The sequence below is a fragment of the Osmerus eperlanus genome, chromosome 27, assembly GCF_963692335.1.
Source record: "Osmerus eperlanus chromosome 27, fOsmEpe2.1, whole genome shotgun sequence".
Classification (NCBI taxonomy): domain Eukaryota; kingdom Metazoa; phylum Chordata; class Actinopteri; order Osmeriformes; family Osmeridae; genus Osmerus; species Osmerus eperlanus.
Window position 1 is genome coordinate 3,102,735 of NC_085044.1, and position 18,864 is coordinate 3,121,598.

At 49.9% G+C, this 18,864-nt stretch overlaps 1 protein-coding gene across 1 annotated transcript in view; it reads right to left on the minus strand.

The window, feature by feature from the left end:
* Positions 1 to 152: 152 nt before the first annotated feature.
* The window catches only part of dclk1a (doublecortin-like kinase 1a), a 21,876-nt gene continuing 3,164 nt past the window's right edge, over positions 153 to 18,864 (minus strand). The window contains 14 exon segments of the mRNA XM_062453010.1: positions 153 to 515; positions 1,479 to 1,592; positions 1,796 to 1,876; positions 1,982 to 2,078; positions 2,604 to 2,681; positions 2,826 to 2,959; positions 4,393 to 4,539; positions 5,337 to 5,456; positions 5,578 to 5,664; positions 5,666 to 5,751; positions 5,923 to 5,990; positions 12,118 to 12,140; positions 12,248 to 12,342; positions 14,099 to 14,177. Of these exon segments, the coding sequence (XP_062308994.1) occupies positions 216 to 515; positions 1,479 to 1,592; positions 1,796 to 1,876; positions 1,982 to 2,078; positions 2,604 to 2,681; positions 2,826 to 2,959; positions 4,393 to 4,539; positions 5,337 to 5,456; positions 5,578 to 5,664; positions 5,666 to 5,751; positions 5,923 to 5,990; positions 12,118 to 12,140; positions 12,248 to 12,342; positions 14,099 to 14,177 (1,509 nt within the window). The 3' untranslated portion in view covers positions 153 to 215.

Here is an 18,864-nt window from a genome sequence, read left to right on the forward strand (position 1 = left end):
TTCATCCTCCCTGTCCCAACCAACTGCCACCCCCTCCCCCCCCCCAACCCCTCAATCTGTGGAGAATGATAAAAATATTAGGCAACCCTCCTTTCCCTCTTCCTGCTCCTCCTCCTCCCCTCCCTCCTTCTCTCCCTCCTTTCCCTCCTCCTCTCCCTCCTTCTCTCCCTCCTTTCCCTCCTTCTCTCCCTCCTCCTCTCCCTCCTCCCCCTGTTCTAGAAGGGAGAGGTGGGAGTGCAGACGGTGCTGGCCGAGCTGAGGGAGACGTCGTCCGAGTCCGAGGGGAGGCTGGGGCTGGGGGAGGGGTCAGAGCTGGGACTGGGGGAGGGGTCGGGGTCGGGGCCAGGGCCGGGTCCTGGGGGAGGGCTTCGACAGGAGGGGGCCAAGAGCAGGCCGGGGAGGCAACTGGGTGGTTCCATCTTTGTCGTTGTTGTCGTCATCGGCAACTGCTGTGACCTCACATCCTGGTGGCGTCCTCGTCGGAGAACCTGCCCCTCCTTATCAAGAGCGGTGGTCTGGGGGGCAGAGACAAGAGACAACCAATCAGATACTGACTCCGAGCAGGTTTGGAAGCGGGCGTGTCGTCACACATCACAAGCAGGAGGGCAGCAGACAAACACAGAGGTACTCATCCGTGGGCCGGCAGGGGACGGGACCACCTGACCACCCGACTCAAGGCCACACACAGGGAGGAGAGCAAGCCACACACTGGACGCCCTAACTCACACACACACACACACACACACTCTCATCCCCGACACACAGCCCACGTGTGGGTGTGTGGCACACACATCACGTGTGTGAGGACATCACAACGATGCACAGACACACACAAAGCCAGACAGGGACAGCATAGCAGATGGGGTTATGCAGGGCCTGTGCAGGACTGATGGCTGAGCCTATGAGGGGTTAGGATTACTGACGGAACACGCAAGCAGCCAATGAGCACGCTGGGGCACAGACAGGGGGGCGGGCGTAAAACCAGCAATGCCGCCTCGGATTGGCTGAAACGGGCGTACCTGATCCAGTACATGGTTGGGTGCTGGTAGAAATCCAACGACCCAGAGCGTTGCATGGAAAAGCTGTGGTCCAGCTGAGCAGGGAAAAACCAGCACAGTCCACCTTAAAACTTGTTCGGCCCACCTTAAAACTCGTCCAGACCATCCTAATACTTGAACAGTCTTAAACTTAAAAGCCTATAAAAAAAATATATATATTCACTCCGTCTTACAACTAGTGCACTCAACCTTAAAATGAGCACACTCCAGCCAGTTTAATAATTTCGTAATCACTCTGAAACCAGTCCAGACTGATCTCAACCAGTCTGGTAGACCAGTGCATTCGGTTCACCTAAAACCCAGTGAATCCCACTACCAACTGTCAACCAGCACATCATTCCCAATCTGGCATCCAAACAACAGATGGAGTCGAGTCGAGGTCAGGAGAGTTGTATTGGAGTTAGAGAGGGCGGGGCTTACCGAGATGACCGACACCCCGGCGTCTGTGTCGCTGGTCTTGGGGCCGGTGTTAAAGTGCTTCTTGATCTTCCCCGCTACCGAGAGCTGGTGGTCATTCTCCGACAGACCATCATCCTGAACAGGCAGCAGAGAGAGGTGGAGGAGAGGCGGAGAAGGGAGGAGGAGAGGGGGTTAGGGTTACAAGGGAGAGAAGGGGAAAGAGGTGGAGGAGAGAAAAAGAGAGCAGAAACAGGAAGAGGGTCAAACTTCAGTCCATTTCCTGTGAGACGTTGACAGTTGATTGGTCGGATGTCACGGAGGCGGGGCCTGCAGCTTACATTGACCCAGGGGTGTTCCAGCACCTGCAGGGAAGTGTATCTCTGGTCTACCTCCACCTCGAGCATGGATCGGATCAGCTCCTACACACGGGAAAACGTGAATGTCCGCTCCCAAACTTTGGATAGAGAGAGTTCCAGGGTGTCATCCTCCACGCCCCCTTTCCTCCCTCCCTTCCAGACTCTCACCTTGGCTGTCTCTGAGACGTTGTCCCAGTACGGGAGGGGGAACTCCAGCTGTCCCATCAGGATCTGGTCAAACAGAACCTCCTGGTCGTCACTGCTTCTGCAGGGACACACGCAGAACGTGAGTCTGTCGCACATGACTCATCAGTCACATCGACTTCACACATAGAAGTCACAAGGGAATCAGTCACTCCCGAATCATTTAGACATGAATCAGACATGAAGACATGAATCTATTAGAAATGTATTGCTTAGAAATGAATCAGATAGGCATTACTGTGACTAAAACCACTTCTTAGCTCTTAAGACTTCATAATTTGTCAGTTAGTGGGGTGGTCAGTTTGTCCATGTAGGTCATTGATATTCTATATGATTTTTTCTGTGAAGATAAACTGTTGCTATGCAGCTACATTGTTCCATGATAATTGTTGCCTGAAATCGGTACCTTTGTGCTAAAGTAACACTTCCCTTCATGACCACACAGGGCAGCATGACACCACAACTCTAGCTGGTAATGCCACATCTCATAAACAAACCAGGTTTGATATTCGGAATATATTCAGGGTTTGACTCTTTGAGCTTCGTTGAGTGGTTCAGTCGAGCTGAGAGTGGCCGGGCTACTAACCCGCGGAAGGGAGGGAAACCACACAGCAGGATGTAGGTGATGACTCCAGCCGCCCAGATATCCACCTTAAGGCCATACCTACACAAACAACACAACCAACGGCAATGAGCGAGCGCTCGTGTGTGTGTTTGCGTGAGGAAAGCGTGCCAACACACACAGCAAACATACACACACCCACAGGAAACATACACAGACACCCACAGCAAACAGACGCACACTTACCCTGTCTCGGCGATGATTTCGGGGGCGACGTACGTTGGGGTCCCACAGACAGTGTAGAGGGGGCCGTCCAGCAGTGTGGCAAGACCAAAGTCTCCCAGCTTCAGGCTCTTACTGCCGTCTGCATGCTCGTACACCTGGACATCACACAGAGCACAGGAGGTCACACACCCACACAGACACACACACACACACACACACACACTGCTCGTACACCTGGACATCACACAGAGCACAGGAGGTCACACACCCACACAGACACACACACACACACACACACACACACACACACACACTGCTCGTACACCTGGACATCACACAGAGCACAGGAGGTCACACACCCACACAGACACACACACACACACACACACTGCTTGTACACCTGGACATCACACAGAGCACAGGAGGTCACACACACACACAAACACACACACACACACACACACACTGCTTGTACACCTGGACATCACACAGGGCACAGGAGGTCACACACACACACACACACACACACACACACTGCTCGTACACCTGGACACCACACAGAGCACAGTAGGTCACACACACACACCTAGTTCTGCTACATATCTCTGTTACGTAACACAGACATAAACACACACACACACTCACTCACTTCTTTATTATATAACACACACACACAGCTAATGAGAGTAGAATTCCCTGGCAAACAAATGCTACCCGTCTCTCACAATTCCCCCTAGCACCCATGGATCAGTGAACAGACACGGTAGGATAGAAGTATGTGCAGGTCTGGACTGTGTGGATACTGTTCCATAACCCCTGGCATTAACACTGCCATAAACAGAGCAGAGAGGACTGGTTGGACCGCAGCACTACAGTCTGGTCCAGACAGGAAGTTCAGATGGATAGCTTCCCGTCGCCTGACAATCTTCTCACAGATGTACGATCAAGCTACCCCCCCGCTCCCCTCCCCATCCCCCCCCGCTCCCCTCCCCATCCCCCCCGCCGGGCGCTGCGCAGATTGCGTGCCCCCCCCCCCCCCCCGCGCGCGATTTATGGACCCGTGAAATGACGCACGGCCACTCCGCCGAGAGTGCGCGCGAGGCCACGGGTGAGCAGGGAGCGTCGAGGGGCAGGGAGGGATGCAGGGATGGAGTAGGAGGAGGAGAGGAGGGGTGACAGAAGGACGAGGGAGGGAGCGACGGAACAAGCGGGACGGAGTGAGAGGGACCGGGGGTGGGTGGGGGGAAGCAGGACGCAGACGGGTGAGTCACCCCTCTCTCCTCCTCTGCGTGAGTGACGTCACGGCATCAGTCACTCAAGAGGAGAGAGCGAGAGAGAGAGAGAGACAGAGAGAGAGAGAGAGACAGAGAGAGAGAGAGAGAGAGAGAGAGAGAGAGAGAGAGAGAGAGAGAGAGAGAGAGAGAGAGAGAGAGAGAGAGATGAGAGAGAGAGAGAGAGAGAGAGAGAGAGAGAGAGAGAGAGAGAGAGAGAGAGAGAGAGAGAGGAATGAAAGTAAGACGCGAGGCAGGGCTGTGGGATGACTTCACGTGATCTGTAAACACACACGCACGCACGCACACATCCTCACCAGCAGGTTCTCGGGTTTGATGTCTCTGTGGACGATGTTGAGGCTGTGGAGGTACTTGATGGCGTTGGTCAGGTTGTAGAGCATCCCGCTGGCGTCCCTCTCCGTGTACCTGTTGGTGGACGTGATGGCGTCGAACAGGTCCCCGCCCTGAGGACGCACACAAGGAACACCGTTAGGTTCGTACCGACTAGAACCACGCAACTTCTGACAGGCCCGGTGTAGACAGAGAGAGTGGAAAGAGAGGTCGAAAAGAAAAAGTAGAGAGAGAGAGAGTGGAGAGAGAGAGAAAAAGTAGAGAGAGTGGAGAGAGAGAGAGGTTGAGGCGAGGTTATCTATGCTGCGTCCTCGTTTCTCACCCTGATAGGAGATGAACTCTTTCCCCAGACACACACACACACTCATGCATAATCACACACGCCAACATACATTGCCTCCCTGGACTAAGTGGAGCAGAGTCTTAAAATAGTGCAGCTCTCTCCACACAGACTCAGACAGTCAGAAAAGCACACAGACTGTCAGACACCAAGGCCACTCCACCAGTGCTGCATCCACCTCTCCTCTCTCTCTCCCCTCTCTCCCTTTCTCCCCTCTCTCTCTCTTTCTCACCTTCTTTTTTGTCTCTTTGGTTCTGTCTGTCTTTTTTTCTCTCAATCTTAATATCTCCCCTAGAGGGACAAATAAAGAGAGGGGGCCCTCCCCCTCTCTCTATTTCTATTTGTTCTATTTGTCCCTCTATCTCTCTACTCGTCTCTCCCCACTCTCTCTCTCTCTCTTCCCTCTTGTTCCTCTTCTCCTTCCATACTGTCAATGTTGTCTACATCTCAGCGTGAAACACTGAACCCTAACCAGGCAGATGGATCACGTCCTTGAAGAATAAAAACGTCGCTGTTTCAATCACAGTTACACACACACACGTATGCACACACACACACACACTCCCGTACCTTGACTAGCTCCATGACCAGGTACAGCTGATTGTAGGTGTCCATCTCCTCTATGAGCAGGACGATGTTTGGGTGCTTCACCCGCCGCAAGATGGCCACCTCGTTCTGAATCATGTGCTCCTGGCAGGAACGGAACGGAACGTCAACACTCACACCTTCAAAGGGTCGGAGGTCGAGCGCGGAGGTCGACAGCGAGTCGCGCCCCCTCCCCCCCCCCCCCCCCCTCCCGACGGTCTCTCACCTTGCCTCGGCACTTCCCCTTGTTGATGATCTTGAGGGCGTACTGGCGGCCCGTCGAGTGCTCGGAACACTCGTGCACCACGGCGAAAGTTTCCGTCCCCGAGCATGCGGCCGACCTTGTAGCGCTCCGAGATGTAGGCCGGCACGACCGGAGCCTCGTCCGCGGGCTCGCCCGCTGAGGGGGGGGGGGGGGGAGGGGTAAGGGGGATGTGGAGAAGGAGGGAGGGAGGGGAAGGAAGGAAGAAAGGAAAGAGAAAGAGGGGGGGGTGAGTGTGCACTGTTGCATGGGGAGCGAGGGAAAGAGGTTGAAGTGGAGGGAGGGAGGGGCTCTCCTCCATTTTCTCACCATCGTTCCCAGGTCCATCCTCCTCTTCTACCGAGCCTTTAGTGGAGGGCCAGCGAGATGGAGGAATCCTGGAGAGAGGGAGGGGGGGGGAGGATGGGGGAAGGGGGGGAGGCAAGAAATCGTTTGAATCTCATCATCCTAACAGCGGAGTGGGGCTCCATGGTTTTCAAGGTGCTCTTTCTGTTTCATCTCCAAGCCCCTAATCTTCCTGTCAGGGGGCACTGTGTGTGTGTGTGTGTCGGGGCTGTCCTCACCTCAAAACACACACACACACCTGGATCCTGGTCTGCTGTCCTCATCCCTATCCCTCCCTCCCCCTCTCTCTCCCAGTCCCTCCTCACATCTACCCCGCCGCTGAACGTGCTCGGGTGAGGAGGAGAATCTAAAATGGAGTCTTGGCTCCCTCGTCTCATTTCCAATTTTCAGCGACTGAACTAATATGAAGAGAGGCCTTGGCAGGCAGCGTGCTGACTGACAGCAAGGGAGGGAGGAGGCCCACGACAGGACAGGAGAGGGAATAGGAGAGAAGAGGGGAGAGGGGGAGAGGGGAAAGATGATATAGGAGAGGGTAGGAGGGGAGAGTAGGGGAAAGATGATATAGGAGAGGGTAGGAGGGAAAGATGATATAGGAGAGGGTAGGAGGGGGAGAGGAGGGGGAGAGGAGAGGGACAGAGCGAGGAGGGGAGAGGTGAGGAGAAGAGGAGAGAGGGGGAAAAAGAGGAGAAGAGGACACAAACCGAGCGAGGCACCCGAGATAGTTGGGATGCACCGCTCGTTCCGAAGACGACCTCATTACTAAACCACAGGCACCTAACCCTCACTCCCGTTGCCATGGCAGCGCGAGAACCTGGGGAAAGAGAGGTAAGGGGGTCTGGTAGGGGCTGCAAATGAGAATCTCTCCTCCTCCACTTCCCCTCTCCTCTTTTCTACCTCTCCTCCTCTCTCCCATCCCTCACTCTGCCTGTGGCGCGAGGGTCCTTGGGGGCAACAGACTCCAGTCAGACCTGGAGACTGAGAACTCTCAACAGAGGGCTGAGTTTCCTAGAGCAAATACCGTACACTCCGAATACTCTAGATAGAACTACCATAAAGTGTTGAATGCTATAGCAATAAGCTAGCCATTGTACTTATAATCCTATACTAAAAAAACTATGTAATTGTTTCATGGCTATAACACTAAACAGGAGCAGGTTTCTACTATAACGGAACACTTCTGTTGTTTTTTGTAAGCTGGTTTTGATAGGTCAAGTTCACCCACTCCAAACCCGCCTCTTTACAGATCGGTTGATTAAAAATATCCGTCCTTTTGTTGAAAAATGCCCTTGTTGTGGCGGTCAACTCAAATGTTTCCCTTATTTATTTATTTATTTATTGTCCTGCGCTCCGTCTCTCTCCCTGTTTTCATCTTTGTTCTCTCTCTCTCCTCAGCATCCCTCCCTGTCACCGAGGGAAACAAAATACTGTTGCTATGGAAACTGATGGGAGAGAGCAGCGCTTATGCCACTACTTCTGGTGTGAAGTGAGAGACCCAAATAAGGGCCTTTCCTGCCTCTGCGTTCAGCCTCCTGTCTAAAAAGGTCGGTTCCTGCCCCTCAGAGAGAGACAGAGACACAGAGAGAGAGAGAGAGAGAGAGAGAGAGAGAGAGGAGAGAGAGAGAGAGAGAGAGAGAGAGAGAGAGAGAGAGAGAGAGAGAGAGAGAGAGAGAGAGAGGTGAAGAGACTGCCTTCAATCGACACCAAGCTAAGGTCAGATATTACACAATTAGTCACAAAAGTCAGTGCTACCACAGTTATAAGAGCAATTCTCAACAGCACAACTGACAGTATCAAAAGACTACAAATCCCTGCCATGGTATTGGCCATAGTTGAACTTGATCATGTAAATGACTGTTTATTGTTATATGGTGTGTGTGTGTGTGTGTGAGAGAGACTGTACATGTGGTTTATTAGTGCCTCTCTCTTTTTCTCTTTCACTACGATTTGCTGTACCCTTTGGAGAGAGAGAGAGAGAGAGAGAGAGAGAGAGAGAGAGAGAGAGAGAGAGAGAGAGAGAGAGAGAGAGAGAGAGAGAGAGAGAGAGAGAGAGAGAGGAGAGGGGGGGGGGGGGGGGGGTGGAAGAGATGTGAGACTTCACCCACATCTCACTTTGGAGTTTTGCCTCCAGTGAGATTTTTTTAATTCGCTGCCGTGGAGTCCGTTTCGTTTCAAAGCATCGGAATGAATAAATCACACCATGGACTTGACGTAACAACAATGCTTTATGGTAGAGATGAATTACACATACAACACTAAAGATGAAGTTCAACAAAGGATGACCAAACACATAAATGGAGAGCAATGAGACAATGACCAGGGAATCAAACACAGATGAAAAATATAGTGACAGTGAGTTTTGATGACATCATACAGCAGGAAATGACATGTTCAACAAAAAAGGAACGGATGAACAAATGAACAAATAAATAAACCGAGGACAAGTGGCAGGAAACAATGGCTTCACATTTATTTTTGAACGAGCTAGAGAAGGAGAGAGAGAGGAGGAAGAAAGGGGAAAGAAAAGAGAGATGCAAGTGAAAAGAGAGAGAGGGAGAAAGCCTAAAATAAGCATACAGAGAGAGTTTTAAAGAGAGACAGAATGAGATGAATGAGAGAGAGAAGAGGACAGAGATACCAAAAGAGCGTGAGATAGAAAAATAAATAGAGAGAGAGAGATACAGAGAAGTGGCGATGAAGAGGGTGGCAGTAATAGCTGCAGGCTAGTCTGTCAGCTGGCTGTATTCTCTCTGGGAAGTCATGTGGGCAGCCACTCTTGTAAAGACAAATGCTTCATGAACATAAAAGACACAAACACTCCAGTGACAAACAGTGAGAACAGAAATGAACAAATACATGCTTTAAACACACATGTGCAAATGGACAAGCAGTTACAGTAATTTTCCAGATTCTCTCTCTCTCTCCATTTCTCTCTCTCTCTTGCTCTCTTTCTCTCTCTATCTCTCACACACACACACACACACACACACACATATACAAATGAACGATGAACAACTCAATGTGAGAAACCAAACAAAAAGAGCATGCAACTCAACGGAAGGCAGTACTGCTGTTGAGACAGTTAGCTGACGACCGATTGGTGTGAGTTCAGTATGAAATGAACCTATGACAATGGGAGTACGGAGTCTGTAGTGAATACTGAAATATAATGCTGTCACACACACACACAGAAAACACACACTTCCATTAAAATCTACTACACACGCTCAAGCCTTATACCTCTGCTGTAGTTTCGAACGAATTTTGACAAAAGTGGCTGCTAAATGTATAAAATGTCCAATAAGTTTCCTTCCCCAAGTAAAACATTTCTTGCAAGTCATTTGAACGCTTGCAAAACAAGCCCTAATCCTAACAGTGACAGGACTTCACTGAACCACGAGCCCTGTGTAACATTAGCTTGTGGTCTTTGACTCAGTTCTCAACTCAAACCTAGCCTTCTCATACTGCCAAACGACTGCGATTAGGAAGTGCTTTGTGCTTTGATCCGCCTCAAGCGGGCTCACACACACACTAACACACACACACACACGTATCACACGCCAACAGGGGCTGTCCCAGGACAGTGTGTGTTTGTGTGTGCACAGGCATTTGGCGAGGGAAGTACTGAGAAGGTCGGAGAGGAAAGGAGGAGGAAGAGGAGGTCAGAGAGGAGTCTAGAGACGGGTAGAGAGAGAGAGAGAAAGATAGAAAGAGAAATAGACTGAGAGAAAGAGAGAGAGGGGTAAATATAGAGCAATCTTCAGCTTTCACGCTTGTGTTGGCAATTCGAGAAAATTGGGTCACGCTAGTCCAAAGCATACATTTAACAGCCTGCTCCTTGATGTATGTGTATGTGTGTGCGTGAAAGGGTGCATGTGTGTTTGTGAGCATTAAAATGATGATCCTCTCTAGCATGTTCATATTTCAGGGCATTGCTTATCATGCAATGCGTTAAATAGCCGAGATGTGTGTGTATGTGTGTGTGTCACATTTCTGGCCTATGGATAACCGTGCATGACTAACGTGGTGAAATGTTAAGTCATTTGATTCCGTTAGACCCCTGGAGCACTAACTGGACAGTACCGTTTCACGAGCTACTGCACTGGGGCAATTAGATACTGTGCTGGTGGTAACTAGCTACTGTCCTGGCGTAACTTTAGTGAAAGAGAGAAAGATGGAGGAATGAAGGTAGTTGTGGGTGTAGCTCAGTGGTAGCGCAAGACTGCGGAGCGAGAGGTCATCGTTTCAAACCCCTCCCATACGGCAGAACCGCTTTGGATAAAAAGCATCTGCTAAACGAATACATGATATTGTTATGAATGCATTATCATCAAAGGAAGAAGAGAGAGAGAGGGGGGGGGAAGAGAGAGAGAGAGAGAAAGAGAGAGATGAAAGCCAACCTTTCTAAACCCAGCACCTCCACCAGAGCATACGCTGGGGGCTTAGAGCTCGCAAGTGTTTCTGCGAAGATTAATACCACGAGAGACAGAGAACGAGAAAGACAGGGAAAGACCGAGAGGGGGGGAGAGAGAGAGAGGGGGAGAGAGAGAGAGGAGAGAGAAGAGAGAGAGAGAGAGAGAGAGAGAGAGGAGAGAGAGAGGAGAGAGAGAGAGAGAGAGAGAGACCTAGCTGCATAGTGGTGCTGAGAGATAAGGTTAGGCCAACTGCACTGTATCCGTATGCAGCTCTATGGACTTCTAAGACTGGGGCGCTTGAGCAACACAAAGACATGACTAATCCATCCCAGAAATACACGTCTTCTGAGAAGTTTGAATCCTTCTGACTACTTTATGAAGTCACTTCCTCCAGACCCCCCATTAGAGACCTCTGAATGGCTCTCTGTTGGCACCCAGTCCCTGTCACTGCCTCGTCCGTTTCTCATCCTCTGATCATTGCTAATTTCATGTGTGAAACAACCAATCAGTTTGAGGTAAGAGACAGAACCGCTTGTGTCGGTGTCATGTACCTGTGTGTGTGTGTGTGTGTGTGTGTGTGTGTGTGTGTGTGTGTGTGTAGAGGCCTAATCCACACAACACATGACAATTCTAGGTCAGGATGATCGATAAACGTGATAAATGATCATGAGGGCCTGATTTGAAGATGGATTCATCTAGCCTGGATCAATACCCCCACTAGGGTGAAAGCAGACCGGACAATCAATTATATTATATACTCACTCATGTGAGTGACGGGATACGATATAATCTACACTAATGATTTACTTTAAAAACCATTAGATGTCGACACAGACAATTCTATCCTGTTTTTCTCTGCAGATCCATACACAGCCTGATACCTAATCATAACTATCCTATCTGTGAAACTCATCCTTGAAACACTCTCCTAAAGCCAGCTCAGTACTCATAAAGCTTTCATGATCATAATACAGGTACTTTCTGCAATGCCATTCCAATCTCTGGCTGGACAGTTGTTTAAGCCTTTGTGAGTAGTACCCAGTCTGTGTGTGTGTGTGTCGTCAGGATAAAAAGAGGGTAAAAAGTGAATATGGAAGCATGAGTAACTGTGTGTGAGAGGAAGAGAGAGCTGTGGGAGGGTGTGTGTGCTGTGCGTGCGTGCGTGAACTTGGGGGTTAAAAGGCCTAGAGATTAAAACCTCCTCCTTGTAACTGCCAGGGGTGGGGATTAATCACACTTTAATCTCTAACACCACACACATGCACACACACACACACACACACACACGGCATCCCTACCCGTGTAACTCCCATCCTTCTCTTGAGTTGCATGCTCTTCTTCCAGAACCCTGTGACACAGCGCTAGACTCCATCTATCACTAAGCAACGGTGAACACAGACGCACACACATACACAGCACCCAAGACCGCCTCGCAAATGCCTCCAGACTCCTGAGGGGTCAGCGAGCTACCTACCCTAGGTCGGGGGGTCATTTGCGAATGTGTCTGTGTGACTATATCTCTACCAAAGGCAGGCGGCTTTCTCCAAAAGACAGGAGAGCTGCACATTGACATTATTCACGAGGGGTCATGGGCCAGTGAGAAGTGTGGGATTGTGACTTTGAGGGCCCGCAATTTCCGGGAAATTTCCGGAGCAGCGGCGCATCGGTGGGGCAGACCCCCCCTTTGTGACTAAAAGGTTGAGTGATTTGTCGTCTCTCCGTACTCTAGTGACTCTAGGCTGTCGACTCTGTCACATTCTTGTCCTTTTCCTGAGAACATAGAAGGAGTGTGTTACCACAGAGAGAGGGAGGGAGGGAGGGAGGGAGGGAGGGAGGGGAAAGAGAGAGAGAGTGTGTGTGCGTGTGTCATGACTTACCCTGCGTGGTCTGAGCCCTCCTGGGCTGGTCGGGGAGGGACTTGGAGACTTCCCTGAGTGAGGAGTGGACAACTGACTGGCAGGTGTTCCATTGACTAGAAAGAGAGAGAGAGAGAGAGAGAGAGAGAGGCACAGAGGAGAGAGAGAGAGAGAGAGAGAGAGAGAGAGAGAGAGAGAGAGAGAGAGAGAGAGAGAGAGAGAGAGAGACAGAGACAGAGAGAGAGAGACACACAGAGAGACACACAGAGAGACACAGAGAGAGATGAAAGTGATTAAGTTATTCCGAATGCAGGAGAGTTCTAGAAAAAACCAGCCCAGAAGCTTGACTAGCAGCTTCCCACACATCCACCCACAGCATCCAAACCACAGAAGAAGAATGGATAGCACACCATTGACATACATGGGGAGGTCAGATGGCGTAGCGGTTAGGGAATCGGACTATTAATCAGAAACTTGCCGGTTCGATTCCCGGCCGTGCAAAAATGACGTTGTGTCCTTTGGCAAGGCACTTATGTCCCTGTACTTACTGGGACATAAGTCGCTCTGGATAAGAGCGTCTGCTAAATGACTCAATGTAAATATAACATACAGTTACTCGAATTTAAATATATCTACAATTGATTCTCTATGCTTTTAGCCACCTTCGGAATTACTTAAACTTAACTAACGTTATCAGGAAATGAGGTCGTTCTGAGAGGTCTTTTCCCCCTGAATGACCGGAAACGTGACACTTTATAAAAAGCAGTCTTTGCTGTTTTCTGCGAACTCTTTACCACTACTGACCCATATATCGCGTGCCCTCCCCAGCTGTCTCACACATACAGAACAGGCACGGTCCTCTCAGTCACAGACCTCCTCCTACGATGGAGGCAGCTCAACTCTAAACATCTTTCTCTTTCTTCCAGAAATCAAGAACCACACCAAATTGATGGGTGCTGTGTTGGGCTATTTTGAATTGGACTTTTGTTTTTGCGTGTGTATGATGTACCATTCGAAAGTAGGACCCAGATATAACCCAGTTTTTAAGGTCATCCTTTTTTTTTTAAATAAGAAAATCGTTATTCAAACAGTCCACCAGAAAAGCCGGGTTTTTAAAAGGGTTCATTTATTGCTTTAAAGGATGATACATATAGCATTCGTTGTAGTGGGCATCATTAGATTAGAACGGAAAACAAACGGAAGATAGATAGATAGATAGGGCCCATTTCATTTCAAACAGACAATGAGTCCCTGTTGAAGTGGAGTGTTTGAAGAAGCGTTGTGAATCGTGTCTTGAGTATAAACTCATGTCAACATTGACCACAGGGAGTAACCGGGATAAAACGGTGGCACGCGCAGCCTTCTGGTATACAGACTACAAGGTCTTGGAATTAATAATGCATGCTTATATGAATTAATAATGAAAACAGAAGGTCTCAAGACACGTTCACGGTGCTCCTGTATACATGCGAACATGCCTACAGCCTACTTATTGCCAGCCTATATCGCTGTCTTTTGAGACGCGAGCTACAGCTGAAAATTATACCGCGGCTTCATGGCTCATTTACCACCCTGATCACAATACCACACGGAACATCTTCATTGATGAAAAACGCATTACCTTACGCATTGAATGGCCGACAGTCTGACACAATCACACGAACAGTTATCTTTTCAAACAGCATTATTACATTTGCCAATAAAAATAATTGTAGGCTGATACATTTTGTAACAGCGGTCAAAGCGGTTAACGGCGCGTTAAAGCGTAATTTCATGGATACAATTTCGTCAGCGCGCAAGAAAAACTTAAACGGCTTATTTCCAGCATAAAATATGTTAACTGGGCGGTAGCAAAGGACCCCTAAAGCCTACCTTCAACTTTCAGCATGCTGACAACACAGTGATATTCCAGACGGAGGGAGAAAGGGAGAAAGAAGAGAGGCACTTTTCGCTGCTCTCTGCGCTAAAAGCTCCGTTAATAATTCTACTGAATGGAGAATGAAACCGAGAACGCGCGGTATACTACACGGTCCTCGGAGCTCATAGGCTGATGGGGTTCTTACGTAAACTCTGACGTGCACGAGGGCCGGTGTGGCTGACAGACTGTTACGGTTGCGGTAACGAGAGAGAAATAGAGAGGTAGAGATGGATAGACAGGGACGTCCACTCTCCGGCACAAATACCATAGTAGCCAAATGGTTCAACTGAGGTAGAAATGACGAGATCCCAGCCTTGTTTATTGCCAGGCTTTGGATTGTCAACTTTGCCAACGCACGAGCACAGATAATTGTTGTATGATGGCTGCCAACCAGAAACATGGTGTTCCATACCCCCTCTGTTAACCAACGACTGTGTGGCTGTATGTGTATGTGTTTGTTCGTCTGTTTGTATTCATGTTGTTGTGTGTTGCTGTGCATGCATTGATTGTGTGTGTGCTCTTGTGCTCGTGTGAGTATGAAATGACAAATAATACCAAATAACCAACACCATCTGCAGTCCCTGTATAAATTTAGCCAGGATGATGCATCAAGGAGTGCTCTCCCTCTCTCTCTGTTTCTCTCTTTATTTTTCTCCCTCCCTCTCCCCTATCTTTCTCCCCTCCTTCTGTCTGTCTTTCGGTTTCTCTCTCTCCCTCCCTACTCTCTCTCCCTCTCTCTCTCCCCCTCTCAGTATTTACCTCTTTCTCCATCTCTCCCCCCCCTCTCCCCCTCTCAGTATCTACCTCTCTCTCCCCCCTCTCAGTATCTACCTCTCTCTCCCCCTCTCCCTCCCTCTCCCCCTATCAGTATCTACCTCTCTCTCCCTCCCTCTCCCCCTCTCAGTATCTACCTCTCTCTCCCCCTCTCAGTATCTACCTCTTTCTCCCCCTCTCCCTCCCTCTCCCCCTGTCAGTATCTACCTCTCTCTCTCTGTTGTTTTGGTTCAGGGTAGTGTGAGTGTCTCGCTGGCACAGAGAGGCCTGGCCAGAGGAGTCAGGTCCACGTCAGACAGACCGTATTTGGGATCCCTGCAGCTCCTTCCTGGCGTCCTCACACCCACCCAGGGTCCGGAGCAGGAAGTGGGTCATCGGTATATCAGTACATCACCCTAAGGACGTGAGACCTTTACCTCTCTCTCTGGTCTGACTCTCTCTTCCTTGGGTCTTCTCTGTTTGTGGAAGAAAACATTTCTCTCTCTCTCATTTCCCTTTCCTCTACATCTCTTCCTGTCGGATCTCAATCTCCTTTTGATCACTCTCTCTCTCTTATTCCCACAAACACTGTTTACCACATCTTAGTTCACACACGCACACACACACAGAGTTTTATCCCATTCTGGTGCAGCCTAGAGTCCACTCATAGGAAGGAAAGGATGAGAGTACACTCATAGCAAATAATCCATGACTCACTGGACATCAGGTGTGATCCAGACACCTTACATAAGGCAAAAGACACACACACACACACACACACACACAAAGACAAAGACACACACACACAATACGTGGATAGGCTTGCAATGGCAAGGATGCTGCAGCATGTTCTGTAATGAACAAGGTACTCTATTCCTCCGTCCTGCAAGTCCAAGATAGATCCCCTCTACCAGTGAACCTCACGTGTGAGTGTGTAACTAGCCCGCCTGCTAGCGGACGGGTATCCGTGTCGAAAAGACATGAGACATGCTGGGGGTACGACACAGCAGATATGGAGACGTGTGAGACACACACACACACACACACACACACATGCAAATGAGCCCGGGGCACACGCACGCTAATGCTCAGGTAATGAGCCATTGAGAGATGTTAGTTAGCTGCAGAGCAAGTATGCTAATTCGAATTGTACTGCCGAAACATAAGGGGTGGGAAAATGAGCGAGAGAGGGAGAAGAGACAAGATTACATGGAGAGAGTGATAGAGAGAACATAGACAAGGTTGGGTGAGAGAGATAAGGTTGAGGCAAGAGAGAGAGAGATGCGAGAGAATGAGAGAGAGAGAGAGAGAGAGAGAGAAGGGTGGGGCAGAGAGAAAGATAGATTGTCGGAGAAAGAGAGAGCAAATGAGTGGGTGCAGAGTGGATCCAATTACCTGTAAATAAATCACTGCTGAGGCTAGCTCACAGCTGAGCAGAGAGAGATAAAACTCTGACACTGTCTGGAGAGAGACCGAGAGAGAGAGAGAGAGAGAGACGAGAGAGAAGAGAGAGAGCAGAGAGAGAGAGAGAGAGAGCAGAGAGAGAGAGCAGGAGAGAGAGAGCAGAGAGAGAGAGAAGAGAAGAAAAGAGAGAGAGCAGAGAGAGAGAGCAGAGAGAGAGAGCAGAGAGAGAGCAGAAGAGACAGAGAGCAGAGAGCAGAGAGAGAGCAGAGAGACAGAGAGCAGAGAGAGAGCGAGAGAGAGGAGAGAGAGAGAGAGAGAGAGAGAGAGAGATAAGACAGCAGAGAGAGAGAGAGCAGAGAGAGAGAGAGATCTGAACCGTGCTCTGATGAGAAACCACACAGAACGATCCTTAAACAGTCAACAGCCAACTGTGCTCATCCAGCAGTGTGTCTGTGTGTGTGTGTGTGCGTCTGCAAGGTGTGTGTGAGGTGTGAGACGGGGTTCTGCCTAAAGGGGATTCATTTTGCTGAAACTCCAGCAGCATTCCAGATTTCCCAGAGCTGCCGTTGGGTTCTGCATGGTCCTAAACCCACCCTGCTCCCTCCCCAGTCTCATACCATGAGAGTGATTTGAAAAGTTCACAGGGGAAGTATGTGTGTGTTTGTGGGGTGGGTCAAATTCAACATGTAATATTAGGGCATGCACCCCCCAACCAAAACCCCCACGTACACACACACACCCATGCACCCCCCATGCACACACACACACACACACACACACACACACACACACACACCCATGCACCCACACCCACCATGCACACACATCCATGCAGCCCCCATGCACACACACACACACACCCCATGCACCCACCATGCACACACACACACACACACACACACACACACATGCACCCACCATGCACACACACACACACACACCCATGCACACACACACACACACAACACACACCCATGCACCTCCATGCACACACACACACACACACACACACACACCCACCATGCACACACACACACACACACACACCCATGCACCCCCACCCCCATGCACACACACACACCCATGCACCACCCCTCTCCCCCATAGATAAATAAATGACAGTCGCAAGGAAAAGGTTTAGATCCGTTTCGATCATTTATTTGTTCTGGTGACAGGTGTGTGTGTGTGTGTGTGTGTGGGGGGGGGCTACACACAGGAGAACACAGCCAGTTCTAGGGAAAACCGGTCTCCGGCAGGAACGCGGCGTCCATCGTCTCCGTGTTGCTTCGCAGACTGCCAAACAGGAAGCCAGAGCCATATATGGCCGTCGGTCTCTATTGTCTCTGCCGCATGCTCTCGGTGCTCTGCGTTTCCAACGGCAAACCTCCTCGCTCTCTCACATCTCTTCCACCCCCCCCCCTCTCTCTCTCTCTCTCTCTCTCTCTCTCTCTCTCTCTCTCTCTCTCTCTCTCTCTCTCTCTCTTCTCTCTCTCTCTCTCCTCTCTCTCTCTCTCTCTCTCTCTCTCTCTCTCTCTCTCTCTCTCTCTCTCTCCCTCTCCCTCTCCCCTCGTTCACATCACAAAAACACAGCTTGTCCCATTTCATTCTGAGAAACAGTCATTTCTCCCAGCTAGTCATGATTGCGCGTGATGACTTAAACCTTAAACTTTCAAAGTCAAGTGTATCGAGTGTCGCCTTGTTTTTCTGCCCTCCTCTCTCTCTCTCTCTCTCTCTCTCTCTCTCTCTCTCTCTCTCTCTCTCTCTCTCTCTCTCTCTACTCACACGCACGCACCACCCATGTACACAGCACGCACCCCCATGCACACGCACGCACCCGCATGGGCACGCACGCACCCGCATGGGCACGCACACACGCTGGTTCCGATTGTACTGATTTGTTCTGGTTCAAGAAAAACTGCAGCCACAAGGACCCAACTTGCATTACACTCAGTAATCCAACAAGTGTGTTTGTGTGAGACAGAGTGTGCGTACTTGGTAGTCCTGTAATGATGTCATTAAGATGACAAAACCCTTTCTGTCTGTTGCATCAGCAGCTCAACCAATAACATGAACAAGCGACGTGACCTCCCTGTGTCACAACACACACACACACACACACACACACCCACACATCAGTGTCTGAAAGCCCCAACAATATATCAGGTGCAGACGAGTTGGAGAGGATCTGCAGGATTGAGTCACCAGCCCCATCTCTCCTGTTCCCCCTCCCTCCTCTCATCCTCTCCCCCCCTTTCCCTAGCCCTCTCCCTCCTCCTGCCTCCCTGGTGAACCATGTTTTAATTTCATTTCGAGTATGCATTGCACAGACACACACACTCACACACAAGCAGACACACACACACAACACACACACACCCTCATCCACAGGCAGCCAGGCAGTTTCAGAACCTGGATTGGGATCTTGGCAGTCCTGTTCATTTGCTGCAACATTGACTCAGTAATGGTCGAGCAAATTCTCATTAATGTCGGGAGGACCAATAGGATAACAGAACCCACCTGAGCCTACACGCACACACGCACACACACACACACACCCACACAA